Here is an 18,945-nt window from a genome sequence, read left to right as displayed (position 1 = left end):
AAACAAGATATAACACAAACATTTCACAGCTTTCATGTCCAATACTTTTCCTACTAATTTTAATGCCAAAACTGTGACTGATTAGCAAAGAAATTGAATCCATTATGTCCCATTCCAGAGGAAGGCAACAGGAAAATTATTTTCTCTTGTATCAGTGCTTCCCTGAATTACAGATGAGTTCAGCTCCCACTGAATTTAGTGAAAAGGACTACTCTGATTACAGATGGAGTGGATGGGTGGCATTACATGAACTGAACACAGTTTGCACTGTCTCTCAAATCTTGACCCTCAAGTAAAAAAAAACCTGGCCAAAAGCATGTTTAGCTAATTTTCAACATAATTTATTTATACTTTAATCTTTCTCCATGCTACTTCTTTCCTGGTAGGCTTATATATTTATATATGAGAATCAAGTTTTCTAAATCTAGGACTTGAACACTCAGAAAACACTGAATCAGTTACTGAGGTTGGGGCCATTTGGCAAATTTTATTCCTTGCTTGGGCTCAGTTTCTTGGTGACTTAAAAGCTGTGGGCATCTGGGTCTAGGGCATCCATTTAGAGCCAACGACTATACCCAAATACCATGAGAAAAGCAACCATTGCGGTACGTCTAGCCAAACTGGAAGCAGGAAATACCAGAAGTCTCACATCATGAGAAAGCTTGTTCTTATGAACTTTCCAGGCCAGTTTTGAGAACCCAAAATTGTGGGGCAGTTCAGAGAAGGAGACAGATTTTGTTTGCTAATTTGATCGAAACCTGAGCTTTGAGGACCAGATTTTGGTCACATTAAGAAAGGATATGTACTTGTGTTGCACAATTGCGGAAGCAAATATGGTTAAGTATTCCTTCAGAATCTTGTTCACTACTAAGAGGATAATGCTATCCTCTTAACTCCATATATGTGTCTAAAATAGCCTCACTGAATTTATACATTCTTGCACGGGGGGAAGAAGTGGAGATAGGAGCCTGACCTTGACTTTGTTTGGAGTCTGAGACTGTCATTTTTAATTCAAGAGCCAAGAAGCAACAACCGAGGTTTTCAAACCTGAGCAGAACATGTTGAATGTTCAGCTTGATACACGTGTAAAAGTTTAACCTTTCAGTGGATGCATATTCAGCATTGCACCAAAAGTGGTACTCTCTCAAACTGTCTCACCTTGATCATCCAAAAGGTACTAAAATCAAAAGTTACTTTCAAAAGTCTTGCCAGTTTCCTGGAAGAATCCAGCCTTGTAGGCATGGCTGAAAAGGATGACAGGAGCACCACTGAGTGCTGATCGAGCTCCACACAAACGTAAGCAGGATGACTGTGTCTCAAGCACTCCTCACTCCAAATCAATATTTGCGGTCAAACATTTACAGCCCACTTTTTACATTTACTTGGAATATTCAATGATTGTGTGCAACAGTGAATATTACAAGCTGATTCCATCATATGAACAGCTTTTAATATAATCCATCCCTTATTTTCTGCACAGTTCCTTCCTCTGGTTTCACAATCAGGGTAATCAGGTACAGTGACTATTTCATTTTTTTAAGCATTATTTTGACGTATCTCCTAGGCTTCATTTAACTCTTTCCCTTTCTAGACTGTTATTTTAGTATTGGCAGTCTCTCTCCCTGTTCATTTTGAAACCAATCTTTTAACCATCTTCATCACTTTATTTGCTTTTTCCTGTACCTTACTAAAAATATGCACAGTCAACTCAGGTAACTGGACAGAAAACCTTGTTACATGATTTGCCCTCACCTCTCTCTGAGGGTAAGCTAAGCTTCTGCAGCATGTTCTGGATTAATCAAGCTGCCTTCCTACAACTAAGGACACTGGACCAGACACTGTGTAGCCCTCAGCACCTCAAGGCAGCTGCACTGGCAACAAGCTGCCTGTTACTAAATCTCTGTGCTGTGGCTCCCTTTAAGCCACGTGGAGCTGGCTGAACCTAAACGGGTGCAAACCTGCAAGAAGATGAGTAGTCCCAAGGTCTGGCCAGGATCAGGGGCCATTTTGATACCTGCTACATTGACCCAAAAGCTCAGGTGCTGCATAAAATGGAACTTGGCTCCCTGTTTGTCAGCGGTAACCTGAAGAGTAAATGGTTCCCAAATCTTATTTACTTACCATACAGTAAAACATCATGGCACCAGCTCCTGTGTTTACAGTGGAAATGCAATGCAGTAAATTTTGTAGAATTTCTCTTTAAAACAAAAGAAGAATCTTGGGTATGCACAGTTTATATCATGGGACATTGCAGTTTGGGGGAAAATCATTAGTTGAGGCATTCAGGTGGCCAAAGGGCCTAGATTATTGTTATTGTTATGGTAAGAGTAGGTCTCAGTCATAGGGGAAACGTTCACAGTAAATGGGAGGAAAACAGGGAAGGATGATTAGTTGAAAAATTCATCCCTAAGGTGCAAACCATCCTTGTATTATTGCCTGACCTGAGTTTAACTGAAGTATTTGTTCTAAGACAAACAGGTCTTGGTTGTAAGGCCCTAAAAGAACAAAACACTTAAGCATATACTTAATGTTAAGCACCATAAGTAGCTTCATCCCTATTTATTTCAGCAGGATTACCCATGTTCTTGAAGTAAGGCACGTTTAAGTACTTTGTTGAACAAACAACTTTCAGTTATAGGTTCCTTATTTATTTTCTTAAGTTTCCCTACAACATCTAAATCAGTGGTTTATAAGTTACCTGATCTTTTTTGAAGGCAGGTTGAAGCTTCTCTGGTAACTTTTCCTTTTTAGCTTCCACTTTAGCCTCTTTGTCTTCCTCCTTTGTTTGTAGGTTTTTAATATTTTTTGTAAGTAAGATATGAAAACACCATTCTGTGAGCATCTGCTTGCAGTTTTGTTTCTCCACACCGTGTTCATGTACCAAACCTGCGTGCAGCCACGTCTTTCATATGTTGCTGTGCCCACATCTCCAAGTGCAGCTGTGCTCCCTCTACCCTCTCCAAATCCTTCCATTCCCCCATCTGGGCTTTCTCCCTTGTGCAGCATCATGCTCACATGTCCCAGCACAGAACCCCTTATTGTGATTGCATTTAACACACGTGGTTCCTCACACAGTTTACCAGGTGCTCATAATATTTTGTGTCAACTTGTGTTTGCCTCAATTTCATGTGTTACTGCAGCAGGCCAGCTTACAGCAGCTGAGAAAAAAAGGCAGCAAAAAAAAATAAAAATGCAGAGCTCTGAACATGCAAGGTGTGCTCTGAACAATGGAGTGAGGGCAGGCATGTCATGCACTTCATTATTGATAAGCAGAAACAAGGAATTTTAGTTTAAAAAACAGACAGCATGGGTATTAGTTGTTTAAATGCAGGAACAGATCTGTGAGGAAATTCCAATTCAATCTTTTTGTTCTTGCATTACATTTCTCACAAACAACAGGTGTCTTATTTTGGTGCAAAATGTTTACTGTACCTGTTTTTTTAGGAAAGCTGCTTGAGGTTTTTCCTCTTGTACTTTCTTCTCTTTTACCTGCTTATCTTCTATTTTCTTTTCTTCCATCTTTTGCTTTTCCTTTAATTTTTCTGCTTCTAGCTTAGCCTTTTCTTCAGCTGCCCTCTTTTCCTCTTCTGCCTTAGCCCTCTCCCTTTCCTCAGCTGCTTTTCTCTCCTCTTCTGCTTTAGCCCTCTCCCTTTCCTCAGCCGCTTTCCTTTCCTCTTCTGCCTTAGCCCTTTCTCTTTCCTCAGCCGCTTTCCTTTCCTCTTCTGCCTTAGCCCTCTCTCTTTCCTCAGCAGCTTTCTTTTCCTCTTCTGCCTTAGCCCTCTCTCTTTCTTCAGCAGCTTTCTTTTCCTCTTCTGCCTTAGCCCTCTCCCTTTCCTCAGCTGCTCTCTTTTCCTCCTCTGCTTTCTGCTTTTCTTCAGCTGCCTTCTTTTCTTCTTCTGCTTTTAACCTCTCCCTTTCTTCTGCCTCGAGTTTCTCCCTTTCTTCCTCAGCCTTTTCCTTCTCTTTATCTACAGCATCAGTTATACTCTGCTCCCCTTCCTGCACGGCATTCATATCATTTTCTGCTTTGTGTTCTTCTGCATTTACAGCTAGAGTTTTTGTTTCTACTACCTCTTCTTTATCTGTGGATTTTGCCACATCTACCTGATTTTCCTCTATGGGTACCTCCTTTGGTTTGTCCTCCTGTGCCTCCTCCTTGTCTTTTTCTTCTTTTTTTTCATCTTCTTCCCCATCTTGCCTCCAGTTGTTCCTCTGGTATGACTTGGTAACCGTTTCTGTTTCCTCAGTCTCATAGCGTCCTCGGCGCGTTTCAACCTTTTCCTCTTTCCCTGTGGTCTCATTTTCTTCCACATTGTTTACTTCTCTCCTGCTGGGCACTGACAAGCTCCCATCTGTGATCGTTGGGTCAAATTCCTTTTGACGTTCCAGGGCTTCTTGTAGACGTTTTTGGCGTCTCTCCTCACGTCTTGCCAGTCTCTCCAACAATGCAGCTTCGTCATCTGTTCCCCTTGTGGTTGTACGTTTGGTTTCATCTTCTGCCACACTACATGAAAGTGACAACTTCTCATTAAAAAAGCTTTCTAACAATGTACGCTTAGCTGTTTCTTAAAAATAAATAAATACATAAAAACAAAAAAGCTTGCTGTAACATCATTCCATGGTTTGAAAACACAACAGGTTTCATAATTCAAAATTTAGCCAAATGGTTCCGGGGATTAATTTTGGCATTTCTACATGTATAGGAATGCAGTGTTTCACAATGTCAGAGCCTGGAGAGGTTCCCTTCCAGGCAAGCTCCAACAGCCGCTGAAGTCCCCAGGAGTTTTATTGACCTCAGTAGGCACTAGACTGGGCCCTGATGCTTGGAACAGCAGAAATACAAACAGCTCTGAAAAAAATCATCCTCCCACTCTGCACCTTGCAGCAGAATACTTGAAAGACCTCAGCTAGTTTTAAGGCCCTCTTCAGCTTGGCTGAGGGCATACTTGAGAATTCCTTGTCTTATGCCCAGAGACAAATTTTTAAGATGCTACACAAGTAAGTTATACCTTCTGACTTCAGTGACCTTCTCTAGCAACAAGAAGGTGGCTACCCCTGTTTGGCTACAAAATCCGCAAACACAGTCCATAAGGGGATAACCTGGCAATTTAGGGTGCAGCATGGTTGTGATTGCCTACACAGACACATGAATCTGATAGAAAATTGAGTGAGCATAGCTCCTAATTTAAGACATGCTGTTCAACACCTATAGGTATCAGAACTGGATCTCACTCTCAGCCTCTGGAGGTTTTTTGACTCCTCTAAAATTCAGATGCTTAATTTTACTACATGCAGTTTTGCTCCCTCTTTCTCACTGTATTTTTGCTTGTTTGTTTGCTTTATACTAGAAAGAGATTTAACCTGCAATCAGAAATGTTGCCATTTACTTATCTATATAAATTTTCCTTGTATTTAATAGAATGCTACTTGAGCTCAGTATCTGTTAGTTTGCTGTCACAAATTATATTTCTGGTCTCTTCTGTCAACTGCGTGATGGCTACTGGAAATCTGGATATGTTATTTGTGATTATGTGAAACTGAACAGAAAATGGATTATTTGAAAACATTAAATATGAATATGTGAATATGTAAAAATAGATGTGAATAGGTGAAAATGGACAGAGTGGAAGGCCAGCACTGCCCTCTCAGCTTGTAAGAAGTGATGCCTCACCCCACCAGCTTTTCTGTTGTTTACAGCTGCAGTGCCAGATGAGGGCTGGTGTTTAGTGCTTACACACAGAATCTCACAGGCATATTTCTGTCACAGCTTAAGGCCTAGGTGTCTACCATATGCCTTTTTGCCAGTGAGAGCATGGCCCCTATAAGCAGGACCATACACTTTCTTGTCTGTCCATCTAGTGTTAAGACAAAAGAAGTACGATGAGGAGGTCTGTGGGGCAGCAGGATGCACTGGAGGGGTTTCCGTCACTAAGCTGTGACTGTGTTACCCCATAGACAGCCTGAAGACACTCTGCGAATGGGTGATGAGTATGGCCTCAAACCTAGCCTCAGTGATGCTCCCACCCCACTGTGTTGACACAGCCAGTGGCACTCCTCACGGCGTTAGGGCCTTCTCAAAGCAAAGATGGCCAAACCTGGTGCTTAAAATTGAAGTAGCATGGCTGACCCTTTCAAAACACGTCCCTCGTCCAAACAAAAAGTACAGCTGACTCATCAGTACACATCAAACATTTACCTGTTCTGAGCATTAACTTCTGATTTCTCTGTTACATCCCCTGACAGATCTCCTTCTTCCTTTTGCCGCAGCCTCTCCTGTCGAGCCCGTCGGCGACGTTCTCTGGCAGCTTCTTCATCATCATCATCATTTCTCTGGTAGGACAGCCTGCCACAGAGCATTAAGAAGAGAGAAATGAAGAGGCTGTCGCATGGAGGACAGTATAACTGAAAATGAGAAAAAGCAGCTGACCACAGCACAGTAAGCAGGACCGCAGTGGCTGCTCCATGCAGTGTTTAGAAAATAAGCTGTCAAGTTGAGATGCATCATTTCAAAATTTGGTCCTGTTTTCTTTTCCAAAAATGAAAATGACAAAATGGTAGTAGTGAAGGTAGCAGCCACACTACATTGTCAGTTTGCTCCTAGAAAATACCAAGACCATAAAACCCCAGCTCAGTAGCTAAGTGGACATCCTGCTGGACTGCATTAGGATCCTGCCAGAATGCACAAAACAACGCTTGACCAGACTACTGCTCAAGCCCACATAACTGAAATTGGACTTAGCTAAGCAGCTTTTCATTAGCCCCCTCTAAATATAACTCGCTTTAAATGTTGACAGCACTCTAGATCCGAAAGACTGGAAAGTGGAGAAACGCAAGTATGACGACGGCTCTCAGTGCTTGGTTCTGAGTGCCAAACATCTGACACCTACAAAACTTTTGTGATCCCAGAGCCCTGCCAGGCCAAATCATACAAGATCTCCACTGTGATGAAAGCCTACAGCTGAGAACCCATTGTGTTCATCTAACCCAACAGATGATTACAATTAGTTTCATCCTACTTGAAAAAGAAAGCAAGACATTACAATCCTAATAATCCTGCAGCCCATTCAAATCTTTGCTGAGGTGCATTATTACTGCATGAGATAGAGCAAAAGGCCTGCATTCCTGTTATCTTTCTGTATAAGAGAAGAGAAATAGGAAGCTAAAGTGCCAAACCCAATCAGGGCATTCATTCACTTTGCTGCCAGCAGTGGTCTGAGATAAGTGATGGTTAAAAAATCGCCCTTTCTTTTGTAGTCATCCGTTTAAGCTAGCTGTACAGCAATGCACATACAGAAAAAAATAGCTCTGCACAGAGTCAAAACAAGCACAGCTAAAGCCTGTGATTCAAAGAATACTTTAACATTAAAAGTAAATGAAAACATTTTGATTTAGTCATGATTCAGACTCTTTAGGTCCAAGCCTTTCCAATTGCCTTGTTCTGGTACCACTTTTCCTTTGCTGAGAGAAGTATAAATTCAGCAGAGATTCAGTTGATCTATTTTTGCTTTAAACATTAAAAATGAAAGTTAAAACCTCAGCATGGCCAAGCCACTTGCCCCTTGAACAGCATCTTCATTCTGTGCATTTTTTCTTGGCCTTAGCACACTGGAGGATTTCATTTGTTAATTTGATGCTGCACTTCAAAAGGTTGTAACTTCTCTGTACAAAAGAGCTCCTCTTAAAGAAGGTGAAAACCATGAGCAGCATGCCTATGAAGGATCACAGTAGTGGGAATGGGAAGAAAGGGAGGAGAAGAATTAAGAGATGAAGCTGGGAAGGCAAGGAAAAATGCTTTCTGTCATTTGTAAGCAATTTAAAGGGGGGGCGTCAACATTTCATTAAGGTCTAGAACAGAACGAACATACAATATAAGAATAAACCAATGAGGTCTTTAATTTTCAGAGGAAAGAGATTCTGGAATAAAGCTGCATTGGCAAAGTGACCACAGAAGGACCATTCGTTAGCAACACGTTCTGGCTACAAGAAGCCTATCATCTTTTTAGCTCTGAACTGCAAATATAAGGGCATAGGACTTTTGCTCCTAGCTTGTGGCAGCTGGATAATGGCCATAGCTGAATCAATTCTCAGTGTGTATAGCTCAGGTGCTGTCTTTGCAGTAAGACCACAACAGGACGAAGTAGTTTATCCTACTCTCTTCTCCCACACAGAACCCTCCTAGACAGCAAGGAGAACAACCGCTTTTAAATGCCTCTTTAAAATGCCTTTTTGAAACCACCAGTTCCTCAGAAAGCTAAAAAAGGAAAGAAAAGACACTCTAAGCAAAAAACTCCCACCAAATGGTACCCATTAAATAAGTCAAATGAAAGCAGATACGTATTTCCTGTCTTTGGACACATCACATAGATCATCTGTTAAGAAAGCTGGCAATCCCTCTGAATATCCTTTTAAGTACATACGCTGCCTCATGGCATATCACAGTATTTCCCTACAGCAAGCAAGTATGCCAGATATAAACTCCACCCATGAGGATGACCTTAAGCAGTCAATTCTGTTCACCAGCATCAATGCATGAAGCATCTTCAATAACCTGGAAACAGTGGTATCAACAACTAGTAGCAAGGTTTTATAGATCTGTATCATACTTTCTCTAAAATTATGTCAAAACCACTTCCCACACTGTACATCTCTGGGCTGTTTTGCTTGCCTCAGAAATGCAAGCTTTGCTAGAGTGGACCTGAGGAGCCACCACAGACTGACAGTAAAAGGAGCTGAAAGTGCAGGCTGAGGTTGGGTATGTTAATTAAGAGGCTACTGAGCATGCTGTGAGCAAAGTGATAACATGAGCATTTATGAAGAGATTCAAGCATAGTCACCTTAACTGCCACAGACTTTGCATGAGAAAGTCAGTCACAGGAAAGATGGTGCAAGTTAGACAACTGCCATTTCTGCTCATGAAAAACGCACTCTTCTGATGATGTTCTGAGGTCATTCATCCTAACTCAGCTGGAACATCGCTCTCTTTTCCTTAATTATCTAAGCAGCATTCTCCTCCTCTGCAGCTTGGGGTGTCAAGCTAATTTCACACAGAAAGTAAAACAAGACACAGGTAGGCATGCAAATTCATGTACCCTCCACTATACATTCTAGATCAAAATAAGACTGAGGCTCCCTCTCCTAACTGTTATTGCTCTCACTAAATTCACATCATATGCAAAATCAATATGGGAGTTCTTCTTCCACCTGTCTACATCTTTTGGCATTCTTTAGAGCAAGAATAAACAAGAAACTACAAAAATGACACTTCAGCACTATGCATCAGACAAATGGAAATCCATGCTGGCTTGCGGTGCTTCTCCTCCACCTTTGAAGAATAGCCTTGCTGCCCAGCATGCATGCACACCCCACAACTAAATTAAACTAACCTTGCTTCCATTTGTCACCTTCTGCATAACTGTTCAAAGCCTTTGCAGGCAAGCTTCTCTCTACAGTGAGCTGTTCCAGCTATCCCAGGCAATGAGAGCACAGTATGATCTCAAAGAGGCTGAAAGAGCCTTCTGATATATGACACCTCTTATTAAATATTCAGATGAAGATGACTACACCTTGTTACCAAAGATAAATTGATTTAAATGGCAATTAAATGGAAAAGAAAAAATAGCAGCGTTGGCTGCATCTTCTGTTACCCCTCTATGTTTCTGACATGAGAAGAGGCAGTGTAACCTGCAGGCATTATTGATAAGCCAGTCTGGTAAAGCAGTAGTGCCAAGTCTATTGTACTTCACATGCAGCACAACTCAGGTGCAGGAGACTGAGCAACACATCTATGTGCAACATTTCCCACCGTTAGGTAAGGATAACTACAGACATTCTGCCCTGTTGAGGGGGCAAGAAAATTGCAAACATGTTGAAGTCAACAGCAAATGTTCTGAGTATTTCAGTAAGTCCAAAACATTACCCTCAAACTGAATGTGGGGACCCTACAGCCTACAGCAGCAAGTAATTTTGCTGGATTAGAAGAGTATGCAATGAGGCCATCTGCCTCAGATGTTGCTCAGAGAGATTCGGACACTCTGAATTTTATGTCAAGCACTGAATTTAGATAAAGATATAACCTAGTGAGAAACTTGGTAATAGCTAGGATGATTACGGGGCTTAAACCATTTTGTACAATCCATATTCATCTGGTTTCCACTTGAAACCGCAGTTCAGCTCAAACATTATCTGAAGCACTTTGGTTTTAGAATTCCTTGCCAGTAGTACTACATTATTGTTATTGTCTGAATTATGACAGCATTGAAATTTCCTGATCGAGCCCAAAAGCTTGCTATAGTAGGCATTTTATAAAGATAGGGGAAGATCTGGTCCCTGTTCTAAGCAATGTGTTTACTGACAGAAGAAAAACTTAAGGCATTGTAACACTACCCTGCCCTCAATTAGTCATAAGCTAAATCTGATGAATCTTTTTTCATTTTTCATAATGGTGTGAAAAAAATAATAATAAAAAATAATTTAAGTTGGATCTCAAACTACTGTCCTCTCTCTTCCATGTGCAAAAAACACCTTGCATTCACAGAACTGGCTGCCAACACATCCCTTAGTTAGAGGCAACTGTACCTATTCAGCAAGCTCTTTCCTACATACCTTTGTTACTTGGAAGCCTTTATAGGTTCCACTGTACATATACTACAGATAAATTTTCTCTGTTGTCCAGCCCAAACTGACCTGTTTCTAAGAACTTCACCCTTCATTACCTAACACCAAAGAAGCTGAAGTGACATCTTTATACTTGTATATCTCCTAGTTGATGGCAGAGGGAGTACATCAGTAAAATGTCCTTGATGACAAATTTCACTGCCAGACACAGTCTATACAAGCTGCATTTGTTTGCCTTCTGCACTCTTAGAAACCCTATATGTTTACTCATTCTATTCCTAAAAGGATGGGTGGGGTGAGAGGGAAAGGATGGGCTCCATTATAAAACCCACTGGAGAGTGCTCGTTGAGTCACAATCAATATTTGGTCAAGTTTTATTTATGATTGCATGTTTTTACTTTTTTTATTGTTTGCTTAATTCGTGTTACAATAGGCACACTTCAAAATGTGAAAATAAACAAGTGATCAATCTTCACCTCCAAAATACAACAAATGCATATGCTTTCAGAGCATTACATCTCTGTCAAGCTTAGCATGTCAAATGTCAGCTGTATTTCATTCAAGTCGCATCTAAAAATGTGGTGCATGGGGAGAAGGAGGGGGGGCAGAACTGTGGAGAAAACTATTTCTTCTAATCATTCCTCCATAATTCAAGGACAGCTGCCAGTATTCTGCTCAGACCTGCTCAAGAAGATTCATTTTTATGATGGAACAAGCAGAATTTCAGTCCAAAATGCTCATGTTTCAAAAAGATGTAGTGAGTGAAAACAGGGGATTATGATGGAGACATGCAGACATGCCACCACAGTTCTCAGTCCAATGCTGTGCATGAACGCTGTTATTAACACCCATATTTTTCACATATTTCTCGATTTGACATGCACAATTTTTTCACATTGAATGTAGAAGAGACAAATGGATAAAATTAAGCAATGGCTGGAAATTAAACCCAGACAAATTAAAACTGGAAATGAAGCATATGTTTTTAACAGTGAAGTTGATTAAATATACAAGAAATGATGGAATATCCATCTTAAAATGAATGCCTTTTTGGACATTATACTACAGTAAAATACCAATTCTTGGGCTCATTACAGGCACAGCTTGGTAAATTTCCATTTTCTGTTACGTATGGAAAATCAGACTAGATGATACTGTGGCTCCTGCTGGACTGGACTGTCTTCCATTTACAGAAAGTATGTGACTTCTCATTCAGTTCACAATTCATCTCTGTCTCACAAATAATTTTACTCTTTTCACCCACACATTCTCCAGAACTACACAGCCAATACTACTGACTTGGCAAATTATCCAGAGAAAATAGCCACATGGTTCTTTGTGAAAAGCAGAATGGCACACCTTTCAGTGTAGTCCCTTCTCATTTACATCATTTTCATACTAAGGTGTTCTATTATCCTTTCTTATTTTTCATAGCTCCAAAGGATTATCATTATTATTACTATTTTCTGCTGGGTAACCACCTGTTCTGTAGGTAATGAGAAGGATGTTCTTTCTGCTGAATCTGGCATCCTTAATTTCCTATCATACCTTTAGAAGCCTCCCTTCTCTTACTTTAAACCCTGATCTAAAATACCTAGAACACAGAACAACAAATACAATTTTTCTTAATCTGTGCAAAATCTTCAGATCATTTATGTTGGTTAGGGAGCTGACTGTGAGATTGTTATTTTGTTTGCATGACAAAAGAGCTAAATATGGGAAAGAAATGGTCTTCTGAAAGGTCCAATTTCCATATACTCTTCTTTACAGTTTCTCTCATCTTGATGTATTTGACACTTAGTTTTGCTCACAGGTAAGGAAAGAGTAGGTGCACTGCTCCCTTTAACAGTCTGATTCTTAAAAAAAATAACTAGAAAGCAACCCCCATGGAAGAAAAAAGCATAAAAAGTGATATGCAAGCCAAAAACAACCAGTGAAAATGACTCCATATTGATGAGAAAAATACATGATTTTTACCAAGTAATTCATGACAAAAGTAGCCAGGGAACTTATTTCATTGCTGAAGATGGCATTGAAGCCTTTAGCACAGATCCTGGCTTCACAGACTACTGGGTTCTGACAAAAATGTGCATTCCGGTTCAGTAGCAGCCCAGGATTTTCAATGCCCTGTCTCATTTCTTGCAGCCTTCTGTTTGTGATAAGACTGCTGCTTTGGATTCAGATTCAGTCACTAAAACCTGAGCCTTGTAGCTTTGAGCCAGTCTATAATATCACTACATGGTTCTGCACAAAGGCAGAATGACTCATGCACGCGCCTATTTCTTTTTTTCCTCATGGCTGAAAACTGATGATCTGTTTCATAATATGAAATGCAAGCAGATTCTCCAACCACATCCAAATAACTCTGGTAAATCGCCTGTGAGTACCTCAGCATAAATTGCATGCAGGGCTGCTAACATGAAGGGTAAAAACCTTCAGCTACTGAAACAATGTCAAATTTGCCTCCAACATATATTATATTTAGATAAAAGCGCTTGCTGGAAATGTCCCAGGGAAAAGCAAGTAATTCTCTCAATATGTGAAGTCTGTAATACTTTGCAGTTATACTTCATCCACGATAGATTTGACATTGACCAGTCAGTAAGCAGTCCGGTGTATTTAATCTGTTTTAATTCAGAATTTTCACATGAAAAGAAATATAAGTAAATAAATAAATAAGCAGATGAGTAGAAAATAGTAATTGGCCAAGCTCCTTTTAGCTGATAGCTATTGCTTTTTTACTGTTTTTCTTGAAGTTTAGTGGAACTCACCCAGAAAACCATCTCCTGGTAGATGACAAACACACAAAGAAGTGTACAAAACAAGTTTACTTTTTCAGATTTAAAAAAAAAAAAAAAGAGAGAGAGAGAGAGAGAGAGAGAAACACAGTTGCTGTTAATACCACTGTGGATGGTGTGCTATTTGTCGACTTTATAGCAAATTGCTTTCTGCTTGCTGCCACCACCTCCAGTTTCTAGTGCTTTATTGCATATAAAATTCAAAATCATTTATGCCACATCCTTACCCAGTAATATGTCAGGCATCTGACTGTTGAGGATAATGGGCATTTTGCCTAGCTGAGGCATAAGAAAGAACTTACAGGACTCACCCCAGAATATACAATCCACAATTGCTACAAAGCCAAATCATAAATTTTCTTTCTTGTGGTTTTGGGCCCCAGTACTTAATAAGGCTTTCAAGGCACTTTTATACCTAAAATTGCTAGCTTGCTGAAAGTATACACAGTTCAGATCCAACTCCTCCTCTTTTATATTTCATTGCATAGAAACCCTAACTGATGTGATTGAGCAGTTTACTCAAGACAGAAGGAATTAAAAGTGAAGAAAGACATCAAGATTTGTAACTTTAAAAAGATCCCCTATATATTGGGAATTATGGTCTTTCCAGAAAATATGTAAGAGGTTCGAGGAATGAAACCAACATTTTCTTATGTCACCTTTAGACAAACTGATGCCTCCAATGTGTCATGCTCAAACTAGAAAGTTCTGTGTTTCCTCAAAGAATCATTTGAATCCATTCAAAATTCATGGTATCATCTGTAATATCTATCAGAGATCTCCAAAAGAAGGCAAGGAAAAGAAATACAGCACAGGGAGGAATTCTGCACACAAAGGATATACTTCGATGGGGTAAGCTACAGGATAAAGAGGGGTTAAAATGCAATAGATTCAGCTTATTTGTTAGACTGATGTAAGTATCTTCTAGTTGAATTGAGCCATTGGGTTTCTTAGACTTGGGATTTGGGTGCAATAGCAACTCCTGCATTTCTCGTGTCAGGCTTTTTACAGGATTCTAGTGTTTCTTCCTAATGGTTGAATTCTGAGGGTAGCAATGGCATGAAGCATGCCTTCCAGAAAGCCCTGTCTGTAAGCACCACCTTGGCTAGGTGAGTTAAAATTCAGTTTACAGAGGATGGTGCTCAGAGTACTGGCTGTCTCCACCCTAGTGTAGCTCCAGTAGCAACAGTAACAAGGGGATATTTTCACAAGGTCTCACTACAAAGACAAAGGCAAGGAGGAAGGCTGGAAGGAGAATTCACTTTCATTGTTCTCTGCACAGCGGCCTAGCTTATCGCTTATCCCTGTAACTGCAGCAGATAATGTTTTGTGAAGTAAACAAAGTTTAAACTTAAAAAAAAAGAATAAATTAAAAAAAAGCCACTTCTGGTGTTATTTTTGAATTCCAAACCAGTATGCTGCATCCTCCCAAATTAGCAAACAGGAAAGAAACTACGATTTCAGGAAAGCAGAAACTGAATGATTGCAAGTTATACACATATCACTGACCTGGAAATGCAGTCCCTTGCCTTTCAATTTCATCTGTTCCTCTACTTTTCACCCTGGTTTTCTACTTTGAAGGCTTGTTTAATGCAGCACACTAGGAGATTGAGAGCCTCTTAAATCAACGCTTGCATTTCATTCCCTCCACAAAGACTAATAGGGTAGCTGCATTTTAAGAGCACTGCATTTTAAAGAGAAGTACAGGACCACAGAGATAGGTCTCATACACAGGAAGCTTCTTTAGTTTTAACCTGTACCAGCTCCAGGTTGAATATCATAAAAGGACAAACACTATAAAAGTCAACACAGAGAACCACGGGATTCAGAAACATCCCATCCAACCTCAGTTGTGCACACACTAACCCTCCACCATGATGCACAACCTACACACAATCAACTGCCAACATTCACCCTTCATCCTGCCAAAACAAGACACAAAAGTTGAGTAGAAACACGTCTTTGATCTTCTGAGATGACCAGGCACCAGGACTGACTGGGTGAGCAGCTCTGACATGAACATCCAGCATGGGGCCATTCACACAGCTCTCCAGCCACTGCTGTGCCAGGGCCTGGAAAGCCAAATTCCACCATGACTGGCAGAATGGACATTGTAGGATAGCGAGGCACAATTATCTGGTCTTCACATCACTTGTTTACTCCTTTGGCCTTGCCTTAAATGCTGTGTAATCTGAAATGACTACAAATGGTCAGACACTGCTATTTTTATTGCTCAAAATCATCAACATCCATCAAAAGTAGGGGAGTTAACATTAGCCTGGGCTCTGCGAAGCATTAAAACTCCTCTATATTTCCCAGGGGATTGTAACTAAATTACTATTGCTCAGAGCCAGACAGGTCCCCGAAGATATCTGCTCTAACTTTCAGAAGCGCAGAAAACTCAGTGCTCCACAAACAATGTACAAGGCATATATTTGCACATAGGGAGCCTGGAAAAATAATTTTACCAGATAATCGTTTAAATAATCACAGAATAATCTTTTTGTTCATCCACTCTTCCTGACACAAAATATGCAAGAAGAGAACACAGCCTTAACATACTGCAGCAGACTAAATATTGAAATAAATGCTGCAAACAGGAAGGCAGTTGAAATGCAAGAAAAGAACATGCATCAAAACAGAATGGGCTGCAAAGCCTTGTACTAACTGAAATAAACCACTTCAGGGGGGATACAGCATTACAAATACATTCATTGCCACAACATATGGTGAATGGAAAAAAAAATAATGAAACTCAGATGTCTCAAAGTTTTCTAGTACCAATTCCCCATACACACAACCCATGGATGCTATACAGGTGCGGATTTGGTTTCAAGGGAAATTCATGACTGTTCACTTTTAACATGGACAAGCATCTGTCTCTTTCTCAGGTGTTTAAGAAACCTACTGTCAACAGCCAAGGTGATTAGGAGACATTTTCAGTGAGACAGCGGAGGAATTATGAGTGCAGATCCTGTCATTTGCTAACAGGATTAGGGGCAGATACATTCCATGCATCTCTCTGAAAACTAATCCTGATGTGTCTTTCACCTTCATGAAAGGTAAAAAAAAAAAACCTTCCATAAAACAGGCCTGTACAGATATGCAAGGTCACGTACGGCACTTTGAACAGCACACTAACGTCACAATGATTTGCAGACGTCGTATAATAGCACTGCGCAATTTAAACAGCTGGAAATTTGACATGCAGCCATTGCAACTATACCCTCATAAACACTAAAATATTCTGGCTTTATCTTTTCAATTAGCTTTCCCTTAGATCTGCCTGTTTCCCCTTACATTGCTCCATGCAGTCCTTTTTCCAGGAGAATTTACTCATAAGAAACTAGCAAACAATTTAGTGTAAAATATTGGAGAAAGCGTGCAGAAAGCTGACTGAATTCATGAGGGCTGATCAATCACCCTAGAAATATGAATCAAGTCACCATGGTGCTTCAAAAAGGGTAAAAAAAAAAAAAATAAAATTCATGGATGGAACTCTAGAGTCACAGAATTTCACAGAATTTTCTAGGTTGGAAGAGACCTCAAGATCATCGAGTCCAACCTCTGACCTAACACTAGCAGTCCCCACTAAACCATATCCCTAAGCTCCAACAAAAACATCTTCCATTTCAAATATTCACTAACAAATTAGCTACAGCATGAGTTATTCACAGGAAACACACAGATAAAAACAAGGAAACTAAAGAAAATAACCCATTTGTCCTGAAAATGCCCATGGTCTGCAGGCTTCCAATGACACAAGAATGCACCTAACCCACAGAAACTACAACACAGAGATACTGGGCCAATATAAGGGGCTTTTTCCATGATATATAGCCTGTTTCCAAATCACAGCAACTATTATGATATGAATTTTTTTAGTATTATTCTGGAACAGCAGTTCCACATGCGGAGCTGGTCTATAATAGCTATTGCAAAATGCCTTATGCTGAAACAGCCCCAAGCAGAGGAACTCTGCATGAGCAGGGGGACCTGAGTGGCACTGCCAGCTACACATTCAGAGCAAGTTATCGATCAGGTCCTGTTAGGTCTCTGGCAGCTCTTCCACTGTCAACCTGCAATCCTCTGAAGCCCCTTCATTGCTTCACTTTTTTCACACAAACCCTGGCTTTCAGTCCTTGTCCCAGCCTGTCCAACAGACAATGACCTTCACGCTACTCTGCCACTGGCCCCTGGATGCAGAAGAAGGTGAGTGGCACCAGCCTGGCCTGGACCTGTGGGCACTGGGTTACTTCCAGATAGCAAGGATTGTGCCCTCAACAGAGAACATGGCATGACTTTGTATTATGATTTTCCTTGCCACAGCACCCCACAATCAAAGCACTGGTCCAAAAAGCATTGTTCTGAGGCCGTGCAACATGCATTTTGTTTTATCTGCATTTCATTATATTACTGAAAGAAATGCCACCTGAGTCCAGGACAGCAAAGGTGAAGGAGTAAAGTGGAGATAAGAGGAGACAAGTTTCCTAAGAGGAGAAGGAAATTAAGAGAAGGTGCACAGCCAAGGGAGAAGATGGCAAAGGGCTGCCATGGAAAGAGTGATACGGCTGATGGAGCAGACTGTGAGTGAAGGTGAAAGAGCCCAGTTGTGAAGGTGAGGAGACAAGAGAATTTAAGTTTTCATCACCAATAAGCATGCGCTTCTTAGAGACTGAGCTGACATTTTTAAGGAAAGAATAATTGAAAAAAATCATCATTAAACATAAACAAAAATGTTTAAGCCAAGACTTCTGGGATAAACCATTACATTCTGGGAGTGAACACAGACTGATGGCTATTTTCCCCTCACTTATGAACACTTGGCACTCACTAAGTTCTTTCCACCAAAAGATCTCAATGTGCTTTACAAATGTTAATTAAACCTCACAACCCCTTCAAGCTTCCGCATGCCAGGTATTATTATTACTATAATGGTAGTTTATGGAATGGAAAAACAGGGACATAGATAAATGTACTTGTTTCAACCTAAACCACGCAGCAGATAAGATTCTCGCTTTGGCTGCACTACTTCAGGCACAGTCCAAATCCTGTAGAAGTTACCAGGAGCTTTACCAGCAGCTTCCAAAGGCAGTTGATGCAGGTATGCCGACTCCTTCCTCCCAGGCCCACCTCTGACAGCTGTGCCATGCCAACTTCCATCACTGCACCCAAAAGCGTGTGAAAGCCACCGGCAGAATTGATTATCCTGGGACGTTTTTCGCTGGCATACAGAACAAAGAGGCGTCCTCCCCTGAGCTCTCTCTGAGCAAGTGATGGCCTGCCCCTCCTCTGTGTAACGCCTTCAGTTACCAGGTACTTCCAAATCAGTAGTTTACATTTTTTAAGGAGTTGTGCCTGTTGGGAAATGGGAAAGGAAGAGTGGAAAGCTACTTTACCCAGGGGAAACTTGCGGCCATGTCACTGCAAAACAGCCTCAGGCTGCACACATGGGTCAGCATGCCCCAACACAGCCTGGCACTTCTTTGAAGCACTAGGTTGTGAACTGACATACATTTCAGTGCCTGGAAAT

At 40.7% G+C, this 18,945-nt stretch overlaps 1 protein-coding gene across 7 annotated transcripts in view; it reads right to left on the bottom strand.

Moving 5' to 3' along the window:
• Window positions 1–18,945, bottom strand: part of CALD1 (caldesmon 1) — a 193,501-nt gene that overhangs the window by 23,636 nt on the left and 150,920 nt on the right. For 6 of the 7 annotated variants that reach the window (XM_032187893.1, XM_032187927.1, XM_032187919.1 and 3 more), the window contains 2 exons: window positions 6,197–6,343; window positions 4,105–4,504 (listed from right to left, as the gene is read on the bottom strand). In XM_032187893.1, the coding sequence (XP_032043784.1) occupies window positions 4,105–4,504; window positions 6,197–6,343 (547 nt within the window). Of the gene's footprint in view, window positions 1–2,698; window positions 2,780–3,432; window positions 4,505–6,196; window positions 6,344–18,945 lie in introns of all 7 variants that reach the window. The other variant, XM_032187943.1, reaches the window with a different exon arrangement.

The sequence above is a fragment of the Aythya fuligula genome, chromosome 1, assembly GCF_009819795.1.
Source record: "Aythya fuligula isolate bAytFul2 chromosome 1, bAytFul2.pri, whole genome shotgun sequence".
Lineage (NCBI taxonomy): Eukaryota > Metazoa > Chordata > Aves > Anseriformes > Anatidae > Aythya > Aythya fuligula.
Note: the sequence above shows the minus strand (reverse complement) of the source record. Positions and strands in the feature narration are given on the sequence as shown.